This window comes from Pristiophorus japonicus, unplaced genomic scaffold (assembly GCF_044704955.1).
Source record: "Pristiophorus japonicus isolate sPriJap1 unplaced genomic scaffold, sPriJap1.hap1 HAP1_SCAFFOLD_875, whole genome shotgun sequence".
Classification (NCBI taxonomy): domain Eukaryota; kingdom Metazoa; phylum Chordata; class Chondrichthyes; family Pristiophoridae; genus Pristiophorus; species Pristiophorus japonicus.
Window position 1 is genome coordinate 48181 of NW_027254798.1, and position 23280 is coordinate 71460.

Here is a 23280-nt window from a genome sequence, read left to right on the forward strand (position 1 = left end):
AAGCCTTGGCGGAGTTGCTGCAATGCAACTTGTAGATGGTACACACTGCAGCCACAGTGCACCGGTGATGAACGGAGTGAATGTTTAACGTGGTGAATGGGGTGCCAATCAAGCGGGCTGCTTTGTCCTGGATAGTGTCGACCTTCTTGAGTGTTGTTGGAACTGCACTCATCCAGGTGAGTGGAAAATATTCTATCACACTCCTGACTTATGCCTTGTAGATGGTGGTATAGCTTTGGGGAGTCAAGTCACTCACCACAGAATACTCAGCCTCTGACCTTCTCTTGTAGCTACAGTATTTATGTAGGCGGTCCAGTTAAGTTTCTGGTCAATGGTGGCTCCCAAGATATTGATGTTGGGGGATTCAGCAATGGTAGTGCCGTTGAATGTCAAGGGATGGTGATTAGATGCTCTTTTGTTGGAGATAGTCATTGCATAGCACTTGTGTGGTGCGCATGTTTCCTGCCACTTATCAGCCTAAGCCTGAATATCGTCCAGGTTTTGCTGCATGCGGGCAGAGACTGCTTCATTAGCTGAGGAGTTGCGAATGGAACTGAACACTGTGCAATCATCAGCAAACATCCCCATTTCTGGCCTTACGATGGAGGGAAGGTCATTGATGAAACAGAAGATGATGGTTGGGCCGAGGACACTGCCCTGAGGAACTGCTGCAGTGATGTCCTGGGGCTGAGATGATTGGCCTTAAACAACCACAACATTCTTCCTTTGTGCTAGGTATGACTCCAGCTAGTGGAGAATCGTTCCCGATACACATTGACTTCAATTTTACCAGAGCTCCTTTATGCCACACTCGTCAAATGATGTCAAAGGCAGTCACTCTCACCTCACTTACGGAATTCCGCTCTTTTGTCCACGTTTGTACCAAGACTATAATGAAGTCAGAAGCAGAGTGGTCCTGGCGGAACCAAAACTAAGCATCGGTGAGCAGGTTATTGCTGTGTAAGTGCCGCTTGATAGCACTGTCGACGACACCTCCATCACTTTGCTGATGATTGAGAGTAGACTGATGGGGCGGTAATTGGCCGTATTGGATTTCTTCTGTTTTTTGTGGACAGAACATACCTGGGCAATTTACACATTGTTGGGTAGATACGGTGTTGTAGCTGTACTGGAACAGCTTGGCTAGAGGTGTGGCTAGTTCTGAAGCACAAGTTTTCATCACGACAGCCGGGATACTGTTGGGGCCCATGGTTTTTGCTGTATCCAGTGTGCTCAGCCATTTCTTGATATCATGTGGAGTGAATCGAATTGGCTGAAGACTGGCTTCTGTGATGGTGGGGACCTCAGGAGGAGACCGAGATGGAGCATCCACTCTGCACTTCTGGCTGAAGATGGTTGCAAACACTTCAGACTTGTGTTTTGCACTTGTGTGCTGGGCTCCGCTATCATTGAGGATCGGGATGTTCATGCAGCTTCCCTCTGCCCATCAGTTGTTGAATGGCCCACTGTCTTTCATGAATGAATGTGGCAGGATTGCAGAGCTTTGCTCTGATCCGTTGGTGGTGAGATCGCTTAGCTCGGTTTATAGCAAGCTGTTTCAGTTGTTTAGCATGCATGTAGTCCTGCATGAGAACACCAGCGGCAGGTCGGGGCCATAAAAGGAGTGGCGAGCAGCCTCGGGAGTAGCGTGGGGGCCCCAACCTGCGTGAGAACACGAGCGGCAGGTCGGGATCATAAAAGGAGCAGCGAACAGCCTCGGGAACAGCGTGGAGGCATACTACTTCAGGGAGCAGCGCAAGCTGGTGCAGGAGGGCGAGCGAAGAGTGATGTCATCAAGGACCAGGTCAGTGATTGGAGCGTGAGCAGATACAGCAGAAGCAGCGAAGTCGGGGCGAAGGAGCGATGAGAGACTGTAGAGGGACGTGATTGAGGCTCAGGAGAGGCATGAGTTCGGGGCCAGGGGCAGTACGGGCCAGCCCACACTGTGATATGTGTGCGCACAAGGTCCGTGTAGCAGAGCAGGTCTCCAGTCATCTTGGATAATCCTTGCCACTGGACCTAGCTCCGTCAAACCCGTGTGGTGGCTGGTGTGCAACGGTCACCCCACGTTAATAAAATCCACGCACAGGCATCTTCCACCATTCACGATGCAGTTCAGGACCTGGAATATTAGGTGTTTCAATGAAACACCTGTGAACTCATCCTTTTTTGGCATGGAAGCAAGTCATCCTCGCTTTGAGGGCCTGCCTATGATGATGAGTCCTGTGTTGCAGCTTCCATAGGTTGGCACCTCATTTTTAGGTATGCCCGGTATTGCTCCTAGCATGCTCTACTAAACTCCTCATTGAACCAGGGATGGTTGCCTGGCTTGATAGTAATGGTAGTTTGAGGGATATGCCATGCCATGAGATTACAGATTGTGGTGGAATACAATTCTGCTGCTGCTGATGGCCCATAGCAACTCAAAGATGCCCAGTTTTGAGCTGGTAGATCTGTTCTGAATCTATCCCATTTAGCACAGTGGTAGTGCCACACAACACAATGGAGGGTGTCCTCAGTGTGAAGACGGGACTTCGTCTCCACAAGGACTGTTTGGTGGTCACTGTTAGCATTGTGATCATGGACGGCTGCATCAGCGACAGATATATTGGGGAGGATGAGGTCAAGTATGTTTTTCCCACAATGTTGGTTTTCTCACCACCTGCCGCAGGCCCAGTCATAAGAGCATAAGAAATAGGAACAGGAGTAGGCCATTTGGCCCCTCGAGCCTGCTCCACCGTTCAATAAGATCATGGCTGATCTGATCATGGACTCAGCTCCACTTCCCTGCCCGCTCCCCAAAACCCTTACAGCATGGAAGGTGGCAATTCGGCCCATCGAACTTGTGCCGACTCTAAGCTAGTCCCACTCCTCTGCCTTTGCCCGTAGCCCTGCAATTTTTTTCCGTCAGATACTTACCCAACCCCCTTTGAAAGATAAAATTGAGTCTTCCTCCACCACCCTTTCAGGCAGTGCATTCCAGATCTTAACCACTCGCTGTGTGTTTCTTACGTCGCCTTTGGTTTCTTTTGTCAATAACCTTAAATCTGTGTCCTCTGGTTCTCGACTCTTCTGCCAATGGCAACCGTTTCTCTCTATCTACTCTGTCCAGACCCCTCATGATTTTGAACAACTCTATCAAATCTCCTCTCAATCTTCTCTGCTCCAAAGAGAACAACCCCAGTACAAAAGCAAAATACTGCGGCTGCTGGAATCTGGAATAAAAACAGAAAATGCTGGAAATCTCAGCGAGTTAGGCAGCATCTGTGGAGAGAAAGCAGTTAACGGTTCGGGTCGATGACCCTTTGTCAGAACTGGAGAGTGTTCGGAAAGAACATATTCTTAACAAGCACTGAAAAGGGGAGGGGAAGAAAGAACAAAAGAGAAGGACTGTGATAGGGTGGAAGACAGGAGAGATTAGAGAGACAAAAGGGATGATGGGCCAAATTGAAATGGTAATGCCAGGAGTTAGAAAAACATTAGTCAAGATATCGTGTGAATGGTAGGATAATGGCCAGCTGCTTTAGAGACAAGGAGAAAAAAAGAAACAGGCTTGGTGGGATGGGGGGTGGTGGGGAGACGGTGAGAGGAGGGAAAGGGAGCCAAAGATTGGTAGCAGTTTCGCTCTGAAATTGTTGAACTCGATTTTGAGTCCAGAAGGCTGCAAAGTGCCTAAACAAAAGATGAGGTGCTGTTCCTCGAGCTTGCATTGAGCTTCGTTGGAACAGTGTAGGAGACCGAGGATGGAGAGGTCAGAGTGGGAATGGAGTGGAGAATTAAAGTGACAGGCGACTGGAAGCTCAGGGTCTCACTTGCGGACTAAACGGAGGTGCTCCGCAAAGCTTGGTCACTCAATCTATGCTTGGTCTCCCCAATGTAGAGGAGACCACATCGTGAGCAGGGAATACAGTATACTAAATTGAAAGAAGTACAAGTAAATCGCTGTTTCACCTGGAAGGAGTATTGGGGCCCTGGATAGTGGGAAGGAATGAGGTAAAAGGGCAGGTGTTGCATCTCCTGCGCTTGCATGGGAAGGTGCTGTGGGAGGGGGAGGGGGCGCTGGGGGTGGCGGAAATGGCGGAGGATGATCCGTTGAACGTGGAGGCTGGTGGGGCGAAAGGTGAGGACAAGGGGAACCCTGTCATGGTTTTGAGAGGGAGGGGAAGGGTTGAGAGCAGAGGTGCGGGAAATAGAACGGAGATGGTCAAGGGCCATGTTAACCATGGCAGAGGGGAATCTTCTGTTGAAAAAAAAGGAAGACATGTCAGAGGCACTAGTGTGAAAGGTGGCATCATCATAGCAGATGAGACGGAGAAACTGGGAGAATGGAAGATAGTCCTTACAGGATGCGGAGTGGGAGGAAGTGTAGTCCAGGTGGCTGTGGGAGTCAGTGGGCTTATCGTGGATACTGGTCAAAAGCCTATCCCCAGAGATGGAGACAGGGAAGTTGACGAAGGGAAGGTAAGAGTTGGAAATGGACCATGTGAAGGTGAGGGAAGGGTGGAAATTGGATGCAAAGTGAATGAAATTTTCAAGTTCAGGGCGAGAGCAGAAAACGGCACCTAGACAGTCATCAATGTACCGGAAAAAGAGGTGAGGGAGGGGACCCAAGTAGGACTGGAACAAAGAATGCTCCACATATCCCACTAAAAGGCAGGCATCGCTAGGACCCATCTGGGTTCACATAGCAACACCTTTAATTTGGAGGAAGTGAGTAGAGTTAAAGGAGAAGTTGTTCAATGTGTGAACAAGTTCAGCCAGGAGGAGGAGGGTGGTGGTGGTGGTGGATGGGACCTGGTTGGGCCTCTGCTCGAGGAAGAAGCAGAGTGCCCTCAGGCCTTCCTGGTGGGGGATGGAAGTGTAGAGGGATTGGACGTCTATGGTGAAAGGGAGGCAGTTGGGGCCGGGAAACTGGAAACTGTTAAAGTGACGGAGGGCGTCGGAGGAGACATGGATGCAAGTGGGAAGAGTGTGGATATGGGGAGAAAAAATAGAGTTGAGAGGAAGAAATCAGTTCTGTGGGGCAAGAACAGACTGAAACGATGGGTCTACCAGGGCAGTCCTGTTTGTGGGTCTTGGGAAGGGGGTAGAAGCCGGCTGTGTGGGGTTGGGGGACTATGAGGTTGGTGGCTGTGAAGGGAAGATCTCCAGATGAGATGAGGTCAGTGACGGTCTGGGAAATTATGACTTGATGTTCAGTAGTGGGGTCATGGTCCAGGGGGAGGTAGGAGGAGGTGTCAGAGAGTTGGTGATCAGCCTCTGCAAGGTAGAGGTCGGATCACCAAGCAACAACAATGCCACCCTTGTCAGCAGGTTAGGGTTGGATCTGAGCGAGTGGAGTGCTCCCTTCTCACTATCCAGGGCCCCAAATACTCCTTCCAGGTGAAACAGCGATTTACTTGTACCTCTTTCAATTTAGTATACTGTATTCGCGGCTCACGATGTGGTCTCCTCTACATTGGGGAGACCAAATGTAGATTGGATGACCGCTTTCCGGAGCACCTCAGTTCAGTCCGCAAGTGTGACCCTGAGTTTCCGGTCGCCTGTCATTTTAATTCTCCACTGCAGTCCCAGTCTGACCTCGGTCTCCTATACTGTTCCAACGAAGCTCAATGCAAGCTCGAGGAACAGCACCTCATCTTTCGTTTAGGCACTTTACAGCCTTCTGAACTCAACATCGAGGTCAACAATTTCAGAGCGTAGCCGCTGCCAATTTTTGCCTCCTTTTCCGTCCACCCCACCGAGCCTGTTTCTTTTTTCCTCCTTATCTTGAATGACAGCTGGTCATTATCCCGCCATTCACACCCTTGTAGTGGCATGTTTCCACGCTGCTCTCTGGGCCACACGCCGCTCCTTTTATGGCCCCGACCTGCCGCTGATCCAGCGCGAGCTGGTGCAGGAGGGTGACGGCAACAAAGAGTGATGTCAGCAAGGTCCAAGTCGGTGATTGGAGCGTGGGCAGATGCAGCAGGAGCGGCGAGAGACTGTGGAGGGATGTGATCGGGGCTCAGGGGAGGCGTGAGTTCAGGGCCAGGGACAGCACGGGCTAGCCCACGCTGCGATATGTGTGCGCACTAGGTCCGTGCAGCAGAGCAAGTCTCCAGTTGTCTTGGGTAATCCTTGCCACTGGACCAAGACCTAGCTCTGTCAAGCCTGTGTGGTGACTGGTGTGCAATGGCCACACTTTAAAAAAATCCACGCACAGGCATCTTCCACCCTTCAGGATGTAGTTCGAGTTCTTCATTCAAAACACCTGTGAATTCATCCTTTTTTTTGGCGTGGAAGCAAGTCATCCTCGTTTCGAGAGACTGCCTATGATGATGATGATGATGATTCACACCCTATCTTGACTAATGTTTTTCTACCTCCTGGCATTACCATTTCAATTTGGCCCATCATCCCTTTTGTCTTTCTAATCTCACCTGTCTTCCAGCCCAGCAGAGACCTTCCCTTTTGTTCTTTCTTACTCTCCCTCTTTCAGTGCTTAAGAATATGCTGTTTCCGAACACTCTCCAGTTCTGATGAAGGGTCATCGACCCGAAACGCAAACTCTGCTTTCTCTCTCCACAGATGCTGCCTGACCCGCTGAGATTTACATGCATTTTCTGAGAACAACCCCAGCTTCTCCAGTCTATCAACATAACTGAAGTCCCTCATTCCTGGAATCATTCTCGGTAATCTTTTCTACAGTTTCTCTAAGGCCTTCATATCCTTCCTATAGTGTGGTGCCCCAGCATTGGACACAGTACTCCAGTTGAGCCAAACCAGTGTTTTATGCAGATTCATCATAATTTCTTCACTTTTGTACTCTATGGGCCCAAGTTTCGAGCCGCGCCTAGAACGGCGCAGTCCCGACCTGGACGCCCGTTTTTCGCGCCACAAAGCGCGCCTAAAAAAAACTTCCAGATTCTCTGGCTCCCTGCAGGTCGTTTGCAGCTCGGCGCAGCGCAGCACGAGCTGTAGGGGGCGGAGCCACGTCCCTGTGCTGAAAACAGTGCCGGGACCTCTGCACACGTGTGCTACAGTGGGCGCGCAAGTGCAGTAGCTCCAGGCGCCCAAAACTGTGTGGGAGGGGCCGAAGCACGCAGCCCCTAGCCCTGTCTGAATGGCCTCACTGGGGCTGCGTGAATAAGGCTCCTCCCACGGCCAGCTCCTGCTTCCTCCCGACCCGACTCAACTCCCGCTTCCCGCCCCCCACCTCCGGACCGACTCCCGCTCTCCCCCCCCCCGCCCCCGGACCCGACCCGATCCGACTCCCGCTCGCCCCCCGCCCCCCGGACCCGACCCGACTCCCGCTTCCCCCCACCCTCCCTGACTGGATCCGACCTGACCTCCCTCTCCCTCCCTCCCCCCGACCTGACCTCCCTCTCCCTCCCTCCCCCCGACCCGAACCGACCTCCCTCCCACCACCCCCCCGGCCCGACCGAATGCCACCTACCTGTAAATCTGGTGCTGGGGACGGGCCCTGCCCGAAGTCTCGGGCCCGGCTGGGCCAGGCCCGTTCAGCCTCCATCCCCCTTCTCCTTCCTCCCCCCCATCCCCCATCTCCTTCCCCCCCCCATCTCCTTCCCCCCCCCCATCTCCTTCCCCCCCCTTTCCTCCCTCTGCTCCCCCCCCCTCTCCCTACCTCCTCCCCTCGCTGTCAGAAACACAGACACTGACAGACAGAGAATGAGAGACACACACAGACAGACAGACAGAGAGATAGAGACACTGACAGAGACACACTGAGGGGGTGGGGGGGGGGGGGGCATCCCAGCACACTATTGGAGGGCTCCCGATGCTGCAGTCGGTAAGTAGAAAATATTTTATTTATTGATTTAAAAAAAAAATTATTTCTTATTAATTTTTTTTGATTGATTTATTGGTTGATTTATTGATATTTTTATCATTTATTATTGATGATGGCTCTTTATTTGTAAAACTGAAGTGTTTAATGTTTGTAAACTTCCATTTAACCCCCCCCCCACCCCCCATTCCCTACGCCTGATTTGTAACCTACGCCTGATTTTCTAAAGTGTAGACAAGGTTTTTTCGAGCGTACAAAAATCTTCACTTACTCCATTCTAAGTTAGTTTGGAATAAGTTTTCACTGACGAAACTTTGAAAACAGGCGTAAGTGGCCGGACACGCCCCCTTTTGAAAAAAAATTTCTGTTCCAAAGTGAAACTGTTCTAACTGACTAGAACTGGAGCAAACTAAATGGCGAGAATTCCGATTTCTAAGATATTCCGTTCTACACCAGTTGCTCCTAAAAATCAGGAGCAAATCATGTCAAAACTTGGGGCCTATACCTCTACTTACGAAGCCCAGGATCCCGTAAGCGTTTTAACTGCTTTCTCAACCTGTCCTGCCACTTCAACGAGCACCATCAGTAGTGGTGCTACTGAGCCACTCTTGGTGATGGACATTAAAGTCCCCCACCCAGAGGACATTCTGTGCCCTTGCTGCCCTCAGTGCTTCTGCCAAGTGGTGTTCAACACGGAGGAGTACTGATTCTTCAGTTGAAGGAGGGCAGTAGGTGGTAATTGGCAGGAGGTTTCCTTGCCCATGCCTGACCTAATGCAATGAGACTTCATGGGGTCCGGAGTCAATGTTGAGGACTCCCAGGGTCACTCCCTCCTGACTCTATACCACTGTGCCGCCTCCGCTGGTGGTTCTGTCCTGCCTGTAGGACAGGTCATACCCAGGGATGATGATGGAGCAGTCTGGGATATTGACAGAAAGATATGATTCTGTTAGTATGACAATGTCAGGCTGTTGCTTGACTAGTCTATGGGACAGTTCTCCCAATTTTGGCACAGGTCCCCAGATTTGCCAAACAGCACCAAATTATTTTGGTAAGCCATTCCTCAGAAATTGTCCATCTTGTTTATTCAAAAGTACTCTTATTCTAAAGTAAAACTAATTTTTGCGGTACAGTCCCCAGGGCTTATAGTGGGCGCATTCTTGCAAATGCAATGTGCCTGCTATAGACAGTGGCCAGTGTAGCAAATGATGTTTTTTTTTTAAAGTATGGAGTTCCATTCTCTACTACCCTCCTGCTCTCAGCCACTGTAAAATAAAGCAATTATATATGATGTGCTTTTCTCATAGAAATGCATAAATGAATTTTTTCTAAATGGCACTTTTCAGCCCAAATAAATATACCTACAATTTTCATTTTTTGCTTTAAAGAGGAGATGGTTCAGGTACAGTCGAGGTACATTCCCACAAAGGGGAATGGTAGGGCAAGCAAAGTCAGAGTTCCCTGGATGACGAAAGAGATAGAGAGTAAGATGAAGCAGAAAAAGGCAGCGTATGACAGATGTCAGGTTCAGAATATATAAAGTTTAGAGGGAAAGTGAAAAAGGAATTAAGAGCGGCAAAGAGAGAGTATGAGAGTAGACTGGCAGCTAACATGAAAAGGAATCCAAAAGTCTTCTATCGGCAGATAAATAGTAAACGATAGTAAGAGGAGGGGTGGGGCTGATTAGAGACCAAAAAGGAGAGCTATGCATGGAGGCAACGGGTATGGCTGAGGTATTAAATGAGAACTTTGCATCTGTCTTTACCAAGGAAGAAGATGCTGCCAAAGTCATAGTGAAAGAGAAGGTAGTTGAGATACTGGATGGGATAAAAATTGATAAAGAGGTACTAGAATGGTAGATAAGTCACCAGGACCGTATGGGATGCATCCTAGGTTGCTGAGGGAAGTAAAGGTGGAAATTGCGGAGGCACTGGCCATAATCTTCCAATCTTCCTTAGATATGAAGGTTCTGCCAGAGGAATGGAGAATTGCAAATGCTATACCCTTGTTCAAAAAGGGAGTAAGGATACATCAAGTAACTACAGGCGAGTCAGTATAAACTCGGTAGTGGGGAAGATTTTAGGAACAAAATTAACAGTCACTTGGACAAGTGTGGATTAATTAAGGAAAGCCAGCATGGATTTGTTAAAGGCAAATTGTGTTTAATTAACTTGATTGAGTTTTTTAATGAAGTAACAGAGAGGGTTGATGAGGGCAATGCGGTTGATGTGGTGTACATGGACTTCCAAAAGGCGTTTGATAAAGTGCCACATAATAGGCTTGCCAGCAAAATTGAAGCCTATGGATGAAAAGGGACAGAGGCAGCATGGATACGAAATTGGCTAAGTGACAGGAAACAGAGTAGTGGTGAACGGTTGTTTTTCAGACTGGCAGAAGATATACAGTGGTGTTCCCCATGGGTCTGTATTAGGACCGCTGCTTTTCTTGATATACATTAATGACTTGGACGTGGGTGTACAGGGCACAATTTCAAAATATGCAGATGACACAAAACTTGGAAGTATAGTGAACAGTGAGGAGGATAGTGATAGACGTCACGAGGACATGGACAGGCTGATGGAATGGGCGGACATATGGCAGATGAAATTTAACGCAGCAAGTGCAAAGTGATACATTTTGGTCAGAAAAACGAGTATAAAGTAAAGGGTACAATTCTAAACAGGATGCGTGAACAGAGAGACTTAGGAGGGAGGGAAGGAGGGAGGGAAGGAGAGAGAGAGGGAGAGAGGGAGGGAGGGAAGGAGAGAGAGAGGGAGAGAGGGAGAGAGGGAGGGAGGGAGGGAGGGAGGGAGAGAGAGAGAGAGAGAGAGAGAGAGAGAGAGAGAAAGAAAGAAAAAGAAAGAAAGTCAACGAACTACTTTTTTTTGCAAGTGTAGTACCTGTTGTAATGTAGGAAACACGGCAGTCAATTTGCATACAGCAAGCTCCCACAAACAGCAATGTGATAATGACCAGGTACGAAAGTGCACAAATCGTTGAAGGTGGCAAGACAGGTTGAGAAAGCAGTTATAAAAACAAATGGGATCCTGGGCTTCATAAATAGAGGCATAGAGTCATCATAGGCAGTCCCTCGAATCGAGGATGACTTGCTTCCACGTCAAAAAGTTCACAGGTGTTTCAATGAAGGACCTAAAATTCCAGGTCCGAACTAAATCTTGAAGTGTGGAAGATACCTGTGCTTGGATTTTTTTTTTTAACGTGGGGTGACCGTTACACACCAGCCACCACATGGGCTTGACAGAGCTAGGTCTTGGCCCAGTAGCAAGGATTAACCAAGACGACTGGAGACCAACTCTGCTGCACAGACCTAGTGCGCACACATATCGCAGTGTGGGCTGGCCCCTGCTGCCCCTGGGCCCTCGCCTCTTCTGGGCCCCTAAACGGCATAGAGTACAAAAGCAAGGAAGTTATGATGAACCTTTAGAAAATATTGGTTTGGCCTCAACTGGTGCAGTGTGTAAAATTCTGGCACCGCACCTCAGGAAGGATACGAAGGCCTCAGATAGAGTGCAGTTACGATTTACAAGAATGGTTCCAGGGATGAGGAAGGATTACCACGGTCACACAAAGAGAAGGTTGAGAGGAGATTTGTTAGAGATGTTCAAAATCATGAGGGATCGAGACAGAGTAGATAGAGAGAAATTGTTCCTATTTGTGGAAATGTTGAGAACCAGAGGACACAGATTTAAGATGGATGACAGAAGAACCAAAGGCGACATGAGGATAATCTTTTTACGCAGCGAGTTGTTCGGATCTGGAATGCACTGCCTGAAAGGGTGGAGGAGGCAGATTCAATTGTACCTTTCAAAAGGGAATTGGATAAGTACCTGAAGGAAAACAAATTGAGGGCTGCTGGGAAAGGGTGGGGGTGGGGGGAGTGGGACTAGCTGAAGTACTCTTGTAGAGCTGGCACGGGCTCGATGGGCCAAATGGCTTCCTTCTGCGCTGTAATCATTCTATGATTCTATTTAAGATCTGATGTAATTTTTTGGGGTGGGGGAGGGCAGCTTTTTCAGGTCACCCCAAGCCATGTGTCACTCATAGCTATAATCCTGGGGTACTGCTGATGCTACTCTGGAATTGGCCACCAGGAGGTACTTGACAACTGCACTGAGTGATTTACCTTCTCAGCCTTCTCCATCACGTGGGGAAGTACCTAGTATGGCTGATAGTATGGCTGAGATCTGGAATTTGCCAAGGAAACTGTAGGTTTGAACATCATCCTACCTCTCCAATGTCTAATTGCTGAGCCACTAAACCTCATTTTGTTTTGGTTTATTAGTGAAAATTTAGAGACTTTATTAACCAACTCCTGTATTGTGTCCTGTTAAATGCACAGGCAAAGAAAGGTATGTTAAACACTATCCTAATTTGTTCTAGTACTATTTTAAATTCCAACTCAACAATATATTATAGAATAGGATAAATATTACAGCAACAGTGATGAATGAAGGATGGGATAGGGCATGGTGATCGGAAATGACCAAGAAAGAAACAAGACGAAGTTTGTAGTAGAGACAGGGCAGAAGGAGATAATGGAGAAAAGGAACAGAGACACAAGAAATTTAAGGGATTAAAGACATAGAATAAATGTGGGGGAAGAAAGATGTAAGAGATTAAATCAAAGTGAATGCAAGAAAGAAAAATAGGGAAAATAAGATAAGGATACTTGGAATGAAAATCAATGCAAGAAACTTCAAAATACAATCCCAGAAATCTGATTGGATACACTGGATGTGGGTTATTTCCACCATGTTTCTTTGCATTACCTGCTCAAATGACAGGCTTATCTTTTGAGAACGTTGGGTTTCTGCACATCTCCCAATTTCAGGCTCATGTTCATCTTGAGAGGTACAATTTAAGGTTTTCAAAGCAACCTTCCAGCAGTCAGGGTTCAACTTTTGTTCTGAAGAGCCTTAATCAGAAAGAAAAAGAAACATGTGCAACATTTATTTGTGCAAAAGCTTTTCCAGTTCAGCACTACTATCTTGTATTATCTTTCTTACATTTATTAACCAAACACATGATGAACTATACCATCATTGATGCAAAAAGACTTAACGTAACTGCCAACTGGGAGACTAAATTGAAACTGCAGCCTCAACTTTCATTTGCATTCAGATTTCACAAATAGCAAATGTTTATCTGGTTATAGGCTGAGGAAGGCAAGAAATTGGACCGAAAATTGAGTGTGTGCATGTGTGAGGAAGGTCATTTCTTCCAGCAGCTTCCACCAGAGGACAGCAAAAAAGAGATTTTTTTTTTGCAGGCAGGCATGTGGGGAAGGAGAGGGAGGGATTTACAGGACTACTTTTGAAAGTAACACAAGTTTAGATGAATTAATGCCCATTTAAGACCAACGTAAGACTGAGGCATAAGAACATCATGGTTAACGATCAAAGCATAAAAATACTTCCAAACACTACCAACATTATCTGTGCAACATTCCACGCTTTTCTGTAACATGCAGTTTGAACAACAGCTTGACGTATTGGAGTAAAATATTAATTACATCCTGAGATTTATCAGGTCAACAAAATCCTGACGAGATTCAAACAGTTCAATTAGACAAATGTATTTTGGGTTTGACAAGTAAACTGGATAAGCAAATCTAAATCATTCAGATTTATCACTTAAAATGCAGTACAGGTTGAACCTCTCCAGTCCGGCACCCTCGGGACTTGACCGGTGCCGGACCAGAGAAATCTCTGGCCAGGGGAGGTCACACCGACCCTAGCGTTGTCAGCAGTACACGAGAGGCCAACTGACAAATGGTTAACTTTATAAAACTGCGAAGAGACCATGTTGAGTATCTGGTTTGTAGAATAATATACTATTCTAACAATTTATTATCCTTTGTTTTTTTTTAATGTTGTGTTCATCAAGTTGAGTAATTTTTAAGAGTATGGAGAGTAAGAAAGATGACACGGAAAGGCTGATTGCTATCTTTACACAGATCCCTATACGCGATAAAGCACTTGGGTGCCCACGAAAGCCGATTCCTCCAAACGGCGCAGACACCAACCAAAGCAAAACGGGTTGAAAGCTGCTACAGATCTGGAGCACAAATGCCGGTGAGCGGCTCTCGCGCCCAGTGACATCGTTGCTGCCCCTTCCCAACAACACCTGCCCCGAGCTGCCGCTCACCTTTTTGATGTTGGACTTGGAGACCGGATGGAAATCCTTTATATACACTACAGAGTGGGCGGGAGCACTGCCAGGTCAGAGAGGAGGTGAGGGCTCGACTGGGTGTCAGGTGAGGGGATCTTAGTGTTTATTTAAACCGGGTACTGCTGACAACACTGCTGATGACAACGCTGCTGACAACGACCCGCATCATTTCCGTCCCTATGGGAACCCCCGGCTCCTCTTGATCCTGACCCCATTTTCAGGCATGACGGCTGTGAAGCGATTCCCGTCAACATGGGAAAATCATTCGCCAATTTCATTTATAAAAAGGATTTCCATCCGGCCTCCAAGTCCGACATGAAAAAGGTGAGCGGCAAACTCAGGGTGGGTGTTGTTGAGAGGGGGCAGCAACGATGTAACTGGACCTGAAGGCCGCCTGCCCGCCCACCGGCTTTTGTGCCCCAGATCTGTGGCAGCTTTCAGCCCGTTTTGCTTTGGTTGATGTCTGCACCATTTGGAGGAATTGGCTCTCGTGGGCACCCAAGTGCATTATCGCGTATAGGGATCCGTGTAAAGACAGCAATCGGCCTTTCCCAGTCGTTTTTCTTACTACCCATACTCTTAAAAATTACTCAACTTGATGAACACAGGACAGAGCGCGGCCCCCCTGCGAGGAATGATGCTGGACCAGGGATGTTGCTGGACCAAAGTGTCCCAGACTAGAGAAGTTCAACCTGTATTCCAACTTGGTGAAAGTTCCTGCTAATAAGCAACTTACTTTGCATCAGAAGTCTGAGAAAGTCACTGTAGTGGTCAGGGAACTGATATTGTAGAACATACATCCAATGTTTGCAAAAAATGTTAAAAGCCATTTGAATTTCTTCCTCTGGTTGAAGGCCACATGAAGTAAGGGCTAAATGAATCATCTCCAATAGCCGAGTCCGTTCAGACATAACTGGCTTGGTGGAATTCAACCACAACACAAGGTCAAACTGCAATATAAGAACAAAAGTCAACTTTTAGCTTGAACAACCTGGTAGAATCCTAATTATTGATTGATATATAAATCCTCATGTAGTTGCATGTGAGCGTAGTCATCGTTAATAGTTTCTGGTGAAACCACATGTTGGGCATGAAATTAGCATTATATTGCACATGGTTGGTATTGCATGTCATGGGAAAACCATTACTTCCATGTCACGCACATCGTGACTTGGATATAAACTGCAGTACCTTCGTTGTTGCTTGCTCAAAATCCAAGAATTTCCTTCTTGACACCACTGTCGGAGTAGCATCAACACAAGGACTACAGATGCTCAAAGAAAGTTTGGATTTGATGAGGAAAACAAAAGAGAACAGTTACTCCCCTGTCCAAGTAAAAATCTGACGGTGAACACACTTTTGTATCAAAGATAGCCAAAAAAAGGTGGAACTGGCTGTCACCTGATGGGTAAACAAGAAACATGATTGTTTTCATCATTGGAAATAGAAGATGTTAATCAAGTGTTTTGTTGTGCAGATCCTTTTTGGCCGGTGTTGGCTCAGACCATAAGATAGCTTTGGCATCGGTAAGGTTGAGAATGAGAGCTGCTGGAAAAGCAGTTAAAACAAGAATCTGGGAACACACTGAGAAGGACAAGAGCAGCAATGTCGTGGGAACACCGTCACCTCCAAGTTCCACTCCAAGTCACACACCATTCTTACTTGGACTATATCGCTGTTCCCCCATTGTTGCTATGCAGATATCCCGAATTCCCTACCTAACACCACTGTGGGTGGACCATCACCACAAGGACCGTAGCATTTCAAGTAGCCCACCATGACCTTCTCGTCAATTATGGATGGACAATAAATGCAATCCTGCCAGTGTCAATTATATCTTAAGAACAAAACATTATGAAATTTGGTTATGACAAATCAAAAAAGAAAACAGACACTGAAAGTTGCAACATACCACTGACAATGAATTCCTCAACTTTGATACAAGTTTGGATTCAGTGAAAAGCCAAATATAAAATGGTTGGATAATTAATAGGAGCAACTAGAATGAAACTAGCCCAATTTCTACAGATTTTTTTAAAAGAACAATTTTACCTTTGTTAATAACATGAAGATGACATCACCACTATCCGTGTGGAGGACCTTGACAACTTCTTCATAAAGACTGACAAATTCATCTGGAGATATATTTGGAGTGAAGTACGGTGATAAAAGGTTGCAGAGTCTTCTATTCTGAAGAACTTTTTTCAATACAGTTTTGCTTTCTGTTTTAGCACAACTCAGAAAAACCTAAACAAATCACAGATTGAAAAATATTCAATGACCAAATTAACCTTTAGTTGTTTAAAAATCTGAAATTCTATTTGTACCAATTGAAGATTTAATGATCAAATTATGGAGTAAATGTAATTCAAAACATTAAAAAGCTGTTCTATGATTTAATTAAAAATATAAGAAATCCTAACATGTTTTATGTTCAACATTAGACTTCAAGTAGTCTTGGATTTACTAATTCTAAACTCTGAAGAACTATGACTCATTTAAAGTTCGAAGAGGAGATATTACTGTTAGTGATGTTTTAGCTTGTACCAAATTCCCTTCTCTGCTATTGGCACATAGGTACTAACTCATTTTAAATAAATGGGCTAATAGCTCCGTTAAAATAGTAAAAAAGTAATTTGGTACAAGTGTATTAAGCATTAGTATGATAACATTGACCACAGATGTTTTTACCCTCAAACTATTGCAAAAATTACTCATTTAAAAAAAATACTTTGTTTTTTATATGCATTTAGGAAAAATGACTGTCACGATGTGATGCCATTGCAAGCAGAACTTTCACAGGAATTTCTGTTATAATAGATAGCATCTCCTTTTAACTTCGATGCTTGGGTTTTCCGTCAAAGGGAATGTTAATTGCAAACATAACAGAAATAGAGGTATCTTTCCAGTCCACATACAGTAGCAAATCAAAACACAATAGTACAGAAACCCTAAAAGTTACATTCCTGTAACTACTCAGTAAATAAATGCTCATGATGTGCTGCTATGCTAAACAGAATAATAGCATCCTTGATTTGTTCTCTGCTTTGTTGAGTTATATGATCCCTGTTCAATCTCATACCAAATTCCCTTCTCCATTACTTTAATGAAGGATCAAGCTGTTTATTTTAACAGAGTGATGAGTTGCAACAGTTTAATGTGTGTCCTTCTGCGCATGCGCGCCCTGGACTCCACCCCCATGCGTACGACTGCCCTGGACAGTGTCCCGCGCTTACGCTCGAACCGGAAGCCAAAAGTGAGCCCTGAATCGTGAGGAGCCCCGGAGTTGCTGTGCTGATTTAGACTTTCGTCTAAAATATCACTGTGATTATCTACATAAACAATTTCGCGGTCTTCTGTGAGAGAGAAAAAAATTGGAGGCAGTTAGAGATTGGGAAGAGTGTGAGCGAGAGACTGGGGACAGAGTGAGAGAGCGACTGGGGGCAGAGTGAGAGAGAGACTGGGGGGGGCAGAGTGAGAGGAGAGACTGGGGACAGAGTGAGAGAGAGACTGGGAACAGAGTGAGAGAGAGAGACTGGGGACAGAGTGAGAGAGAGAGACTGGGGACAGAGTGAGAGAGAGATGGGGCAGAGTGAGAGAGAGAGACTGGAGGGAGAGTGAGAGAGAGACTGGGGGCAGAGTGAGAGAGAGACTGGGGGCAGAGTGAGAGAGAGACTGGGGGCAGAGTGAGAGAGAGACTGGGGGCAGAGTGAGAGAGAGACTGGGGGCAGAGTGAGAGAGAGACTGGGGGCAGAGTGAGAGAGAGACTGGGGGCAGAGTGAGAGAGAGACTGGGGGCAGAGTGAGAGAGAGACTGGGGGCAGAGTGAGAGAGAGACTGGGGGCAGAGTGAGAGAGAGACTGGGGGCAGAGTGAGAGAGAGACTGGGGGCAGAGTGAGAGAGAGACTGGGGGCAGAGTGAGAGAGAGACTGGGGGCAGAGTGAGAGAGAGACTGGGGGCAGAGTGAGAGAGAGACTGGAGGGAGAGTGAGAGAGAGACTGGAGGGAGAGTGAGAGAGAGACTGGAGGGAGAGTGAGAGAGAGACTGGAGGAAGAGTGAGAGAGAGACTGGAGGGAGAGTGAGAGAGAGACTGGAGGGAGAGTGAGAGAGAGACTGGAGGGAGAGTGAGAGAGAGACTGGAGGGAGAGTGAGAGAGAGACTGGAGGGAGAGTAAGAGAGAGACTGGAGGGAGAGTAAGAGAGAGACTGGAGGGAGAGTAAGAGAGAGACTGGGGGCAGAGTGAGAGAGAGTTCTGGAGGAGAGAGAGAGAGAGAGAGAGACTGGAGGGAGAGTGAGAGAGGGACTGGGGGTGGGGGGGGGGGAGAGTGAGAGAGGGACTGGGGGTGGGGGGCAAGAGTGAGAGAGGGACTGGGGGTGGGGGGCAAGAGAGAGAGAGACACTTGGGGGAGAGAAGGAAAGAGAGACGTTGGGGGGGAAGAGAGAGACGGGGGGGGGGAGAGAGAGACGGGGGGGGGGGGGGGAGAGAGAGAGAGAGAGACGGGGGGGGGGGGAAGAGAGAGAGACGGGGGGGGGGGAAGAGAGAGAGAGACGGGGGGGGGGGGGAAGAGAGAGAGACGGGGGGGGGGGGAAGAGAGAGAGACGGGGGGGGGGGAGAGAGAGAGAGAGACGGGGGTGGAAGAGAGAGAGAGACGGGGGGTGGAAGAGAGAGAGATGGGGGGAGTAGAGCAAGATGGGGGGGGGGGGGAGAGCGAGATGGGGGGGTGGGAGAGAGCGAGATGGGGGGGGTGGGGGAGAGCGAGATGGGGGGGTGGGGGAGAGCGAGATGGGGGGGGTGGGGGAGAGCGAGATGGGGGGGGGGGGGGAGAGAGAGAGACGGGGGGGGGGGGAGAGAGAGAGAGAGAGAGACGGGGGGGGGGGGGGAGAGAGAGAGAGAGAGAGACGGGGGGGTGGGGCAGAGAGAGAGATGGGGGGGGGGGAGAGAGAGATGGGGTGGGGAGAGAGAGGCGGGGGGGGGGGGGGGGGAAGAGAGAGACGGGGGGGGGGGAAGGGAGAGAGAGACGGGGGGGGGGAAGGGAGAGAGAGACGGGGGGGGGAAGAGAGAGAGAGACGGGGGGGGGGGGAGAGAGAGAGAGACGGGGGGGGGGGGAGAGAGAGAGACGGGGGGGGGGAGAGAGAGAGAGACGGGGGGGAGAGAGAGAGACGGGGGGGAGAGAGAGAGACGGGGGGCAGAGAGAGAGACGGGGGGGAGAGAGAGAGACGGGGGGGAGAGAGAGAGACGGGGGGGAGAGAGAGAGACGGGGGGGAGAGAGAGAGACGGGGGGGGGGGGGGGGGAGAGAGAGAGAGACGGGGGGGGGGGAAAGAGAGAGAGAGAGAGAGAGAGACGGGGGGGGAAGAGAGAGAGAGACGGGGGGGGGGAAGAGAGAGAGACGGGGGGGGAGGGGAGAGAGAGAGACGGGGGGGGAGGGGAGAGAGAGAGACGGGGGGGTGGGGAGAGAGAGAGACGGGGGGGTGGGGAGAGAGAGAGACGGGGGGGTGGGGAGAGAGAGAGACGGGGGGGTGGGGAAAGAGAGAGACGGGGGGGTGGGGAAAGAGAGAGACGGGGGGGTGGGGAGAGAGAGAGACGGGGGGGTGGGGAGAGAGAGAGACGGGGGGGTGGGGAGAGAGACGGGGGGGAGGGGAGAGAGAGAGACGGGGGGTGGGGAGAGAGAGAGAGAGACGGGGGGGAGGGGAGAGAGAGAGACGGGGGGGTGGGGAGAGAGAGAGACGGGGGGGTGGGGAGAGAGAGAGACGGGGGAGTGGGGAGAGAGAGAGACGGGGGAGTGGGGAGAGAGAGAGACGGGGGAGTGGGGAGAGAGAGAGACGGGGGGGGGTGGGGAGAGAGAGAGAGACGGGGGGGGTGGGGAGAGAGAGAGACGGGGGGGTGGGGAGAGAGAGAGACGGGGGAGAGAGAGACGGGGGGTGGGGAGAGAGAGAGACGGGGGGGTGGGGAGAGAGAGAGACGGGGGGGTGGGGAGAGAGAGAGACGGGGGGGTGGGGAGAGAGAGAGACGGGGGGGTGGGGCGAGAGAGAGACGGGGGGGTGGGGCGAGAGAGAGACGGGGGTGTGGGGGGGAAGAGAGACGGGGAGGGGGTGGGGAGAGAGAGAGAGACGGGGGGGGGTGGGGAGAGAGAGAGAGACGGGGGGGTGGGCCGAGAGAGAGACGGGGGGGGGTGGGGAGAGAGAGAGAGACGGGGGGTGGGGCGAGAGAGAGACGGGGGGGTGGGGGGGAAGAGAGACGGGGGGGTGGGGGGAAGAGAGACGGGGGGGTGGGGAGAGAGAGAGACGGGGGGGGTGGGGCGAGAGAGAGACGGGGGGGTGGGAGGGGAAGAGAGACGGGGGGGTGGGGAGAGAGAGAGAGACGGGGGGGCGGTGGGAGAGAGACGGGGGGGGGTGGGAGAGAGACGGGGGGGGGGGGTGGGAGAGAGACGGGGGGGGGGTGGGAGAGAGACGGGGGGGGGGGGTGGGAGAGAGACGGGGGGGGGAGAGAGAGACGGGGGGGGGGGAAGAGAGACGGGGGGGGGGGGGAGAGAGACGGGGGGGGGGAAGAGAGACGGGAGGGGGAAGAGAGACGGGGGGGGAAGAGAGACGGGGGGGGAGGGGATGAGAGGGAGACGGGGGGGGAGGGGAAGAGAGGGAGACGGGGGGGGAGCGGAAGAGAGGGAGACGGGGGGAGGGGAAGAGAGGGAGACGGGGGGGAGGGGAAGAGAGGAAGACGGGGGGGAGGGGAAGAAAGGGAGTTGGGGGGAGGGGAAGAGAGGGAGACGGGGGGGAGAAGAGAGGGAGACGGGGGGGAGAAGAGAGGGAAACGGGGGGGAGAAGAGAGGGAGACGGGGGGGGGGGGGGAGAAGAGAGGGAGACGGGGGGGGAGAAGAGAGAGAGACGGGGGGGAGAAGAGAGGGAGTCGGGGGGAGAGGAGAGGGAGACGGGGGGGAGAAGAGAGGGAGACGGGGGGGAGAAGAGAGGGAGACGGGGGGGGGGGGAAGAAGAGAGGGAGACGGGGGGGGAGAAGAGAGGGAGACGGGGGGGGGGGGGGAAGAAGAGAGGGAGACGGGGGGGGAGAAGAGAGGGAGACGGGGGGGAGAAGAGAGGGAGACGGGGGGGAGAAGAGAGGGAGACGGGGGGGGGAAGAAGAGAGGGAGACGGGGGGGAGAAGAGAGGGAGATGGGGGGGAGAAGAGAGGGAGATGGGGGGGAGAAGAGAGGGAGACGGGGGGAGAAGAGAGGGAGACGGGGGGGGAGAAGAGAGGGAGACGGGGGGGGGGGGGGGAAGAAGAGAGGGAGACGGGGGGGGAGAAGAGAGGGAGTCGGGGGGGAGAAAGAGAGGGAGACGGGGGGGGAAGAGAGGGAGACGGGGGGAGAAGAGAGGGAGACGGGGTGGGGGGGAAGAAGAGAGGGAGACGGGGTGGGGGGAAGAGAGGGAGATGGGGGGGAGAAGAGAGGGAGTCGGGGGGGAGAAGAGAGGGAGACGGGGGGGAGAAGAGAGGGAGATGGGGGGGAGAAGAGAGGGAGACGGGGGGGAGAAGAGAGGGAGATGGGGGGGAGAAGAGAGGGAGACGGGGGGGAGAAGAGAGGGAGACGGGGGGGAGAAGAGAGGGAGATGGGGGGGAGAAGAGAGGGAGACGGGGGGGAGAAGAGAGGGAGATGGGGGGGAGAAGAGAGGGAGACGGGGGGGAGAAGAGAGGGATACGGGGGGGAGAAGAGAGGGAGACGGGGGGGGGAAGAGCGGGAGTTTGGGGTGGGGAGAGCGAGAGGCGGGGAGAGCAGGGGGCGGGGAGAGCGGGGGCGGGGAGAGCGGGGGGGCGGAGAGAGCGGGGGGCGGGGAGAGCGAGAGGCGGGGAGAGCGGGGGCGGGGAGAGCGGGGGCGGGGAGAGCGGGGGGCGGGGAGAGCGGGGGCGGGGAGAGCGGGGGGGCGGAGAGAGCGGGGGGCGGGGAGAGCGAGAGGCGGGGAGAGCGAGAGGCGGGGGGCGGGGAGAGCGAGAGGCGGGGGTGGGAGAGCGAGAGGCGGGGGGGTGGGGAGAGCGAGAGGCGGGGGTTGGGGAGAGCGAGATGGGGGGGGGGGGAGAGAGAGAGACGGGGGGGGGGGAGAGAGGGAGACGGGGGGGGAGAGAGACGGGGGGGGGGGGAAGAGAGAGAGACGGGAGGGGGGGAGAGAGAGATGGGGGGGGGCAGAGAGAGACGGGGGGGGGGGGAGAGAGAGAGAAAGACGGGGGGGGGGGGAGAGAGAGAGACGGGGGGGGGGGGGAGAGAGACGGGGGGGGGGGGAGGGGGGAGAGAGAGAGAGACGGGGGGGGGGGAAGAGAGAGAGAGACAGGGGGGGGGAGAGAGAGAGACGGGGGGGTGGGGAGAGAGAGAGACGGGGGGGTGGGGAGAGAGAGAGACGGGGGGGTGGGGAGAGAGAGAGACGGGGGGGTGTGGGGGAAGAGAGACGGGGGGGTGGGGAGAGAGAGACGGGGGGGCGGTGGGAGAGAGACGGGGGGGGGTGGGAGAGAGACGGGGGGGGGAAAGAGAGACGGGGGGGGGAAAGAGAGACGGGGGGGGGGGAGAGAGAGGGAGACGGGGGGGGCAGGGGAAGAGAGGGAGACGGGGGGAGGGGAAGAGAGGGAGACGGGGGGAGGGGAAGAGAGGGAGACGGGGGGAGGGGAAGAGAGGGAGACGGGGGGAGGGGAAGAGAGGGAGACGGGGGGAGGGGAAGAGAGGGAGACGGGGGAGGGGGGGGAAGAGAGGGAGACAGGGGTGAGAAGAGAGGGAGACGGGGGGGAGAAGAGAGGGAAACGGGGGGGGAGAAGAGAGGGAGACGGGGGGGGGAGAAGAGAGGGAGACGGGGGGGGAGAAGAGAGGGAGAAGAGAGAGAGACGGGGGGGAGAAGAGAGAGAGACGGGGGGAGAAGAGAGAGAGACGGGGGGGAGAAGAGAGGGAGACGGGGGGGGGGTGGGGAAGAGCGGGAGGCTGGGGGTGGGGAGAGCGAGAGGCGGGGAGAGCGAGAGGCGGGGAGAGCGAGAGGCGGGGGCGGGGAGAGCGAGAGGCGGGGGGCGGGGAGAGCGAGAGGCGGGGGGCGGGGAGAGCGAGAGGCGGGGGGCGGGGAGAGCGAGAGGCGGGAGAGCGAGAGGCGGGGAGAGCGACGGGCGGGGAGAGCGAGAGGCGGGGAGAGCGACGGGCGGGGGGCGGGGAGAGCGAGAGGCGGGGGGCGGGGAGAGCGAGAGGCGGGGGGCGGGGAGAGCGAGAGGCGGGGGGCGGGGAGAGCGAGAGGCGGGGAGAGCGGGAGGCGGGGAGAGCGGGGGGCGGGGAGAGCGAGAGGCGGGG

General features: G+C 52.2%; 1 protein-coding gene across 1 annotated transcript in view; it reads right to left on the reverse strand.

The window, feature by feature from the left end:
- LOC139257595 (ectopic P granules protein 5 homolog) overlaps window positions 1-23280 on the reverse strand; it is a gene marked incomplete at its 3' end in the record, with an annotated part of 162376 nt that overhangs the window by 43689 nt on the left and 95407 nt on the right. The window contains exons 18-20 of the mRNA XM_070874534.1: window positions 16034-16228; window positions 14718-14931; window positions 12580-12725 (exon numbers count right to left, since the gene is read on the reverse strand). Of these exons, the coding sequence (XP_070730635.1) occupies window positions 12580-12725; window positions 14718-14931; window positions 16034-16228 (555 nt within the window). The remainder of the gene's footprint in view (window positions 1-12579; window positions 12726-14717; window positions 14932-16033; window positions 16229-23280) is intronic.